The sequence below is a fragment of the Scyliorhinus canicula genome, chromosome 3 (assembly GCF_902713615.1).
Source record: "Scyliorhinus canicula chromosome 3, sScyCan1.1, whole genome shotgun sequence".
NCBI classification, from domain to species: Eukaryota; Metazoa; Chordata; class Chondrichthyes; order Carcharhiniformes; family Scyliorhinidae; genus Scyliorhinus; species Scyliorhinus canicula.
In genome coordinates this window covers 213472332-213481243 of record NC_052148.1, presented here as the reverse complement: position 1 = coordinate 213481243, position 8912 = coordinate 213472332, and the positions used below count along the sequence as shown (strand labels likewise).

The 8912-nt window shown below is 41.9% G+C and overlaps 1 protein-coding gene across 1 annotated transcript; it reads right to left on the bottom strand.

Annotated features, from left to right (window-relative positions):
• Positions 1-5680: 5680 nt before the first annotated feature.
• Positions 5681-7818, bottom strand: LOC119963279 (homeobox protein HMX1-like). The gene is made up of 2 exons (XM_038792136.1): positions 7430-7818; positions 5681-7031 (listed from the first exon to the last, which is right to left on the bottom strand). Exons 1-2 carry the CDS (start codon positions 7602-7604, stop codon positions 6544-6546), a joined length of 663 nt encoding a protein of 220 aa, XP_038648064.1. The 5' UTR covers positions 7605-7818; the 3' UTR covers positions 5681-6543.
• Between the last annotated feature and the right edge of the window lie 1094 nt (positions 7819-8912).

The following is an 8912-nucleotide window of genomic DNA, read 5'->3' as shown; positions in this document are numbered from 1 at the left end:
AAGGATGTTCTTGCTCTAGAGGGAGTGCAGCAAAGGTTTACCAGACAGATTCTCGGGATGGTGGGATTGACATATGTGGAAAGATTGAATCTGTTAGGATTGTATCCACTGGAGTTCAGAAAAAGTGAGGGTGGATCTCATAGAAATCTATAAAATTCTAACAGGACTGGACAGGGTAGATGCAGGAAGGATGTTCTCAATGGTGGGTGTGTCCAGAACCCGGGGTCACAGTCTGAGGATATAGGATAAACCATTTAGGACAGAGATGAAAACTTTCTTCACCCAGAGAGTGCTGGGCCTGTGGAATTAGTTACCATAGGAAGTAGTTGAGGTAAAAACATTGCATTTTTTTTGAAGAAGCAGTTAGATACAGCACTTAGGATGAAGGGAATCAAATGATTTGGGGGAAATGGGATTAGGTATTGAGTTGGATGATGAGCCATGATCACAATCAATGGCAGACAGGTTTGAAGGGCCGATTGGCCTCCTCCTGCTCCTATTTTCTATGTTTCTGAATATCTTGAAGTGACATCACATAAATGCAACAAGACCTTTCTAGGAACACACACTAGAATATCCAACTCAAGTCGGGGAAAATTATTTCCTCACAGGATAAGGTGCCAATAGATACATTTGTAAAGTTGCAATATCGACGCCTCCATAAACTACTGCGGACTATTTCAGTAAACCTCGGTCCACGGCTCTGCTGAGCAGGTTGTCAATGTTTGAGTTATCTGTAAACAGCTAGATACAACAAAGTGTCGTTGGCTTTGTGTCAACTCCATCTGCCGAAGGTTGGGAATTGTAATCAAAATTCCGAAGTTCACAGAATTCGAGGTAATGAACGATGGGAGAGGCTCCAGGGTGGGATTCAAAATCTCAATTCTGGCGCTCTGTTAATTATTTACAGCGACTCTGGATCAATTAACGTGAGAAAGCAGGGTTTTTTTGTATATTCACCGACTCGACAAATACTCATAATGGCTGGCCATTCCGAAGTCTAATATATTCCTGTTCGTGAGTAATGAATCAAGTGCAGTTCTATTTTCAAATAAGTGAGTTCCTCGTTGTTTTATTTGCTATTGTGTCATTTACTTGTATCGCTGTTAACCCGCTAAATGATGTTGGTAGACATTCTCGACTGCGTTTCCGCTGCGGCGAGTTGTCTCAGGCCAATCGCCACGCAATCGATTCGAGTTGCACATTGCCGAATTCTGCTTCCCGGCTCCTAATCGAGTTATCAGGAGCGGGAATGAACTCTGCGGACCTGCACTTACTAACACTGTGGGGCTCTTGCATTTTAAATATTTTAAGTGGGGCAGGAATATTCGCCTTTTCGGTGTCATTTTAACATTGGTTTCAGTTTGCAAAGTGCAAGGATCCTCGAATGCTTTGTTTTCTAAATAGGTTGACGACGCTCTTGCATTGAACTCTATGCTGAGTTGATTTGCATTAATATGTGACTGCCTCTTGCAAGGCGTCTCAGTCAGAAGCGTAAGGCTCAGAATCACCATGGGCGGGAGAAAGGAGTATTCTCTTCGGTTCTCTCAGGCACATCTCCCTGCTGTAAGAGGCGACACAAGAGCCAGACGTGGAAATTATCACACCCTTTCATTTTCTCATGCATGTGATGTCACATCCTCGTCCTAAATTAAACCTGGTTCGAATTATTGTAGATGTGAGCTCTACATGATGGAAGAAACGTTTGATCTGTATGACCTGGTATTTTTAAATGAAATGGCTTTCATTCCATGAGGGGGGCCGCGATGTCGCTACATCTTTTGAAGGTCCTGCAATGTTGATCCTAAGAAGATGTCAAATATTGATCAGCTTTCACATATAAACTATAGGAACTATTACCATATATTTAAGGCTTTTGTGTGGTTTTAAAAGCATCCCTTAACACATTTTTATATCAGGGACGAGATAGCTACCTGTTAAGACCTTATGATAATTTCATACCATACGGACAGAAATGGTAAGCAAATAAAAATCTACATGAAATCCTGTACAGATTTGGAGCTTTTTAAAGTACTTAATGGTGTTACCTAAGAGAAAATTGAGCGCCCAGAATTGTCAGGAGAAATGACAGTAGTAATCGCCGAGTGTAGAAGAGTTGGGCTGCCGATTTCTTAGTCTATCGTTTTTGTGTCTAACTTGCTTCCCTTATATTGGTGGCGCGATTTTGACATTTAGTTGAAACTTAATTAAAGCGTCTTAAGAATGTTCAGTGTCAATAATCAAGCCACGTAACTAAATTAGCAAAATATCCTGATGGACCCCACAAAAATTATAGCACGGTTTCAGATGATTAAAATCTGCCAGTTTCTAACAAGCAAGTTGTTGAAGACTGGCTGATAGTTTGCAGCCCGCTTCCCGTCTCAGTGCTTCACATAACGTGGAGGAGGGGAAAAACAAACAGAATCGCAAACTGAAGCGTTTTGACAACCTCAAGTGAAATGTGAACAGTTAGTTAATCAAGAACTTGGAGAGATGGTGTTGCAGATTCTCCATTTCAAAACAGATTAATCAACGCCGTTTGTCACGATGAAGTACAGCTCCAGTTGCTATAACTGAATTGAACTGGACTGTCTTCTATGTTTCTGTTACAACTGCCGACCGAGTTCAGTTTCATTGCGTCGCGCAAGCTACACGTGCCTGTTTGTAAAATTCTTGCTATGCTGTCATCTTTCTTTTTCTCCTGCCCACTAAAAATCAATATTTTATTTCCGGCAAGGGCTCAAAGCTAAAAGCTCTTGGTTGAAAATTCAATAGAAATGGCGGCCTGATATTACATATCTGTCTAGTTAAACCAGCCTCTCCTGTAGTCTGACACCGAATAGTCTTTTAAAGACACAGTTTGTTGTTACATTTATATCAACATTGAAAAAAACAATTTGGATTCCAAACATTTCATTTTGTAAAGGCGATGAGTTCAAAGTTTTAACATTCATTAGCCCGATTTACACATTTTACCCTTTTCAAGAGGATAAGAAATATTAAAGATTCCTGTGTAAGGGTTATTCTATTACAAATGAAGAATTGATGTAAAACATTAATTTATTTCTCTTGTGATCAGCTGGTAAACATTTCTTTTAAGATAATGAGGTTTTTTTTAAATAACAATGCACTTTGCCACCTCAGACAATCCCATTAATTTTCCCCATCGGCGGCTAAGGGGTTAACTGCAGCAAAATAGATTTCTCAAGATTACACAGCTCCCAGCTTTTCCTTAACCTTCCCGGACAACTCATACACGCGCTGTCATCGCTAACAAGCGAAAGCTTCAATAATTATGGATAGTAAGTCAAACCCTAAACAATCATCTGCAAGTTTCAATCATACAGCCAGAGTGGCATTTCCTTTATTTGGATTTCACTGTGAATTTCTGATGGGTGGTTATTCCTCGCACCTTCGCGGCCACGGTTGAATTTTGAATATTTGCCCGTCCTGTATCAGGTTCTGTTATCTTTAAACCCTTCCTCATGCTGTTCGGAAATCCGCTTGCATAAATAGAATAATATAAATAGTGCACACATGGAATAAACACCTATGTTTATTTATGACGATATATTTAGTTTTCTATTTATTTAATCGAGGTAGAAATATAATCGCCTCCCACACAAAAAATCTATAACCGCCCCCCCCCCCCGCCCCCCGCGAAAACCAATCATATTGACCATTATTGGGGCAGCACGGTGGCACAGTGGTTAGCATTGCTGCCTACGGCGCTGAGGACACGGGTTCGAATCCCGGCCCTGGGTCACTGTCCGTGAGGAGTTTGCAAATTCTCCCCGTGTCCGCGTGGGTTTCATCCCCACAACCCAAAGTATGTGCAGGATAGATGGATTGTCCACGTTAAATTGCCCCTTAATTGGAAAAAATAATTGGGTACTCAAAATTTTAAAAAATATACTGACCATTATTGAGCATTTACAATTGTCCTCCTTGATACAATTGCCTCTTCATTTATATTCGTGCCTAACAGGTTGCAGCCTGGAAAATATTTTCTCATCTATTGCGCCGCTGCTGCTGAAATATAGTTATCTTTAAATACAACACATTGGAAGTGACGATCAGCCGGTTTCTTGTTGTGAGGATTGCTCAGGCACGAATGTATGAGCGCGTATTGAATTAGGCAATTGCGTGAGAGAGGAGAGGGCAAGCGAGGGCCACCAGAATGCCAAATGACATGGAGCTGCACTGCCCCAAGGTTAAAGCAATTCTCTGTTATTGAAGCCACTTCGGAAGTGTTTCTGTTTGAGTGCTTACACTGGTTATTTGTAACAGTGCGCTTCACAATGGAGTATGTCATCATACCTTTTGATATTTATTATGCAGATATTAATGACATTTGATTCATTTCCAACGCGGATTTCAAAGTCTTTTGAGGTTCATTGTCGACTCTACTAAAGTTGATAAGCCTCTGATCCGTAAAACAATTAATATTACATTTTGTTCCACAGTGTGAGTAATTTCTAAAATTTGGGATTCACGTTTAACAACCATTAAAGTTTTTTAATTGTTAGTTTTCATTATATTTTGGTAGCGGTGGCAGATATTGAACCTTTCAGTGAAAGTAATATAATAGAATCCACAAACCCACGTTAATCCATGTATACTCCGCACATATACTACATGCACGCGCTGCAATTGATAGTAGCACCTTAAAAAAGATTATGTCCATTACAGAGACATTTAATATTTCATGTCGATGACCTCCTGACAGAACAAACTAAAACGCTCTTTCTCCCTCCACAGATGCCGTCCGACCTGCCGAGTGTTTCAAACATTTTCTGCTTAGATTTCAGATTTTCATCATCCGCCGCATCTGTATTTTGTATCAATATTTTCAAATGTACGGAGACATATTTCATTGCTCTTGGCTCCAAGCTATCTTACATTGATTAAATTACAAAAATGCAACAGTTATCAATAGGTGTGATTAGACATTATGTTAAGTGGACATTACTTATGCCTAACAAGTTGCTATTCCCACTAACCCCTGGTAGCACAAGGGTGGAATGGTTACATAACGAATGGAACTGACTTTCGATTAATTATTATGGAAGTGTATAGCAACTCACGTTTTTGTAAGCGTCGAAAACAAGCAACCCTTCCGTTAATAGATACATTGCACAAATATTCGTAAGTTCAAAAATAATTTTTGACACGCAATTCCATCCGTACCCGATTTTAAAAAAAAATAAACTGGTGGTTTAGCAATTTAGAAACATGACAAACAAAGCACAGTCTGATCTTTACTAACTATGTTAGTTTATTTTTGTCCACTGTTTAACACTATATGACAATCTCGCTGAACCTTCTCAGACATCTTTGTTATGTTTCAGACAACCGCATGTTTTAAAACAACGGTTCATTCAGCAATGTTTGGCGGCACTTCAACTTCCGATGCTCTCCGCCATTAGGTGCGCTTATTTTTAAGGTTAGTTCGGATGAGTGCAGTGGATGAACCTCCGAAGTGAGCTCACGAGCAAGTAAAGATTTCACCACAGGAAGCTAGGGGACAGATAAAGGCCCTGAACCTCATCACAAATGAACATGAGTAATAAGAGATTGAGACATCCTAAAAGGATATTCAGACTGAATACATATTGTAGTTATGTTTAATTTCTCTGGGAAAATAAAGGCATGACGGATTCTGGAGCTAAACGCTTAATTAAAGAGACGTGAAAGGCATAAACTTTATTTCCAGAATCGTAGCTAAAATTTCCATTCTTACATGTCGCCATTCTTTTTAGCAATATGCTGAAGAACACGGCAGAACTGACTCAAAGCAATGTAGAGTCTGACCACCAGACACCGGGAAGATTACAAATCACATTTGTTTCTAAATAATCTCCTTATCTCGCAAGTAATGACAGAAAATGACGATCAGCACCCTCTGGACATTTGCTGCCTGGCCTCGTTGAGTGTTCCCTGGAATTTTCTGGTTTTATTACGAGTTTCTCGCGCTTGCAGTCATTTACTTTTGTTTTCGATGATAATAAATCCTGGCTATATTTACCCCACACAGTTCAATAAAGAACAGTTTTTTTTTGTATTATGTCTATGCAGTGCTGTGTTACCTTCTGCAACTTTCACTATCTGTCTCAGAATTGTATCCTATTCGGTGGAATCGAAGTACGGGGTAGCCATGCCATGTGCAACGGTTGGGGGTCTTTGCAAGACAACGTTTCGAACAAGATTGTATAAAACAGCCCTTCAGGACAGAGCAGAAACCAAAGCTCAGATCGGGGTTCGGTCCACCCAGCACGAACTGTCTTTGAACAATAAAGTGACTGTCGACGCGTTGTCTGGTTGCACAGCCATTGCACGTAGCTGGCAATATTTTAGTCTCCTTTCTCAGAAGCAGGCATTCAAAATTGTGAGATTTCTCTTCCAATTCTTTGCAGGGTCGAATAACAGAATCCGTCGGGGGGTTAGATATGTGTTTCTAATACACGAGAAGGAACAAGTGGAAACTTGCCTGGGAAGTGCAGCATGCCTGGGTTACTGGGGGACTCAGGTTTAAACCAAAAACTAGACCACCCTGTATCTATAATTGTCCAGTAAAGCATAGGGGAGGAACGGCTCGTCTTGTGGGAGTGCTGCCCTGTAGTAAGGCACACATGTGCTTGGATACAATGAGATAGAGGGATACACCAAGTCGCCCCAAATGGGCAGGAAGCCTTCCCGTTCGCGGAAAGCCAGGTAGAAGGGGTCCAGGGCCTGCGTCTCGCTGTCGAGCTGGGCTATCTCCAGTTCGCTGGCCAGCTGCCGCTTCCATTTGTTGCGTCGGTTCTGGAACCAGATCTTGACTTGTGTCTCGGTGAGCTGGAGGGCGGCAGCCAGGCCAGCCCTTTCCGCGCCGCTCAGGTACCTCTTCAGGTCAAATGTGGACTGCAGCTGGAAAATCTGATTGCGGGAGAACACCGTCCTCGCCTTCTTCTTCCTCTCCTGCAAGCTCCTCTCTTTGTCCTGTCCTCCGGATTCGCAGGCGGGCCCAGCCTCCTCCTCCTCCTCCAGTACTGTTAAAATATTCACAAAGCGTGTGGATGCTCGTTACTATGCAAGTGCACGGTGACCACCGCACGGAGCCGCGTCGCGACTAAGGACGAGTGTGGGACCGTAAAGAGGTTCTATAAGTTGAAACACATACACGGGACCAGCTATCACTCCAAACAGAGCCCCTGGCAAACTGCTGCTCGAAATGTAAATAGGAGAGAAACAGCACAGCACACAACTGAATGGAGAGGAAGAGAGGGGAAAGGGAAGGTTAAAAATGCCGGCAGCATGCATTTCCCAATGTGTGGCCAGCGCAGTAGGGGAGCTGAGGGACCCGAAGCGGCTGAATCTGTGCAAATAGTGTGTAGGTGACCCCCTAAATCAGTGCAAGATTAGTCGTACTGGTGCTCTTGTGTCTTACCCGAGTGCACACGAGTCTTTGCTTTGATGCCATTCTTCAAGGTACCCTCTGGATATCTTGTGGCAGTTTCTGCACTAACTCCAGGCTGCGACTGGACCCGGCAAGGCTCCCCCAAAATGCGATTGATGGAGAATGGTACAGAGCAGGAGAGCTGAGCAGCCTGTGACGGCTCCATACTCAAGCAGGCTTCATGCCCAGTCCAGCACCTTTTACGTCCTTCCCTTTGTACAGAGACGCGGGACACTTCATAAAATATGTACAAAGCTCAGCCTGAGGCTCAGGGAGAGAGAGAGAGAGAGAGCCACTGGGTAAACAGATATTGGGACAAACCATTGATTTACGATTTGTGAAGTTACTGGGTTAACACACAACAATAGTTTTGTATGTGTCTGTTTATTTCGCCAGAGGGAATTGGCTTCGGTGCAAAAGCTGCCGAGCTATTGGTAAGCGACACTGAATCAATGGCAGCAATGCGAAAAAGAAAGGCGCCTGGCCAGGTTGTGAAAATTCAAAATATTGTCGTCGTTTCCAACAAAATGAGAAACATGTCTCCCATTCAATTTGCAATGCGTCAGATCCATGCCAATAAATGTACGGAAGTGATTGATTAAGTGCATTTTAAATCAGAGTCAGTTGTTTGAAATTGTTTGATTTTAGCTTTAAGGGAAGCTGAAATTACAGTGGGAATCCGCTTCGGGGAATAAAGTGAAAATTGGCTCTTATAAGCTCAGGACTGTTTCATTGTTCTCCAGACCCAACAGGGCATTTTTTTCCCATGGAATTTGCTTCCCCTCCTGATTCGTTGCTTGCAAATGGCAGGATTTTTAAACGGGCGTTGCAAACATTTCAAATAGATAGTTGAAGGACACGGTCATGTTTCCAATTCACTCACTTCTCCCCAAAGAACAGAGCGCAAGTTGACCGAAATAGACGCGAAGTGGCGTCAAGGAAATGGCCAAAATTATTGCCATTCATTGCAATGCTCGGATATCGGTCCAGTTCTTTAAGTAATAAGCAATGATGTGACTCTTAAACTGTAAATAAAAGCACAGCCCCGACTAATGGGCGAATACAGGTTATTTATTCCATTAAGCTGAACATGTTATCACTACAGTAAGGAATCAGAAAACAGCAGCAATTCCCATTTCAAACTCAGCGAGATAGCCTCCGAAGATAAATTCATTTTCGGAGAATGGGTGTTCAGCGATGATTGTTGAAAATATATAGATCACTTGGCAGGTTTGAAATATATATATATAGAACATAAAAGGGGCAGTTGCAATATTTCTATGAGAAACAAGTTTGAATACAACACAATTATGATTTATGTATTTCGAGTGTTTTTCTATGATCGAGTGTTACATTAACGTATGCAACTGCATAGTTTAACTACACATAGTTATGTGTTTAAACGTTGACACTTTGAAATGATTTATAGCTATGAAGCATTCGGCAGTCACTGTAATGCAAGGCTAATATTAAT

Coding starts and splice junctions, on each gene's coding strand:
- LOC119963279 (XM_038792136.1), bottom strand. CDS start 7,604: ATGGAGCCGTCACAGGCTGCTCAGCTCTCCTGCTCTGTACCATTCTCC. Junction 7,032..7,429: donor AAAGACTCGTGTGCACTCGG/GTAAGACACAAG, acceptor ATATTTTAACAG/TACTGGAGGAGGAGGAGGAG.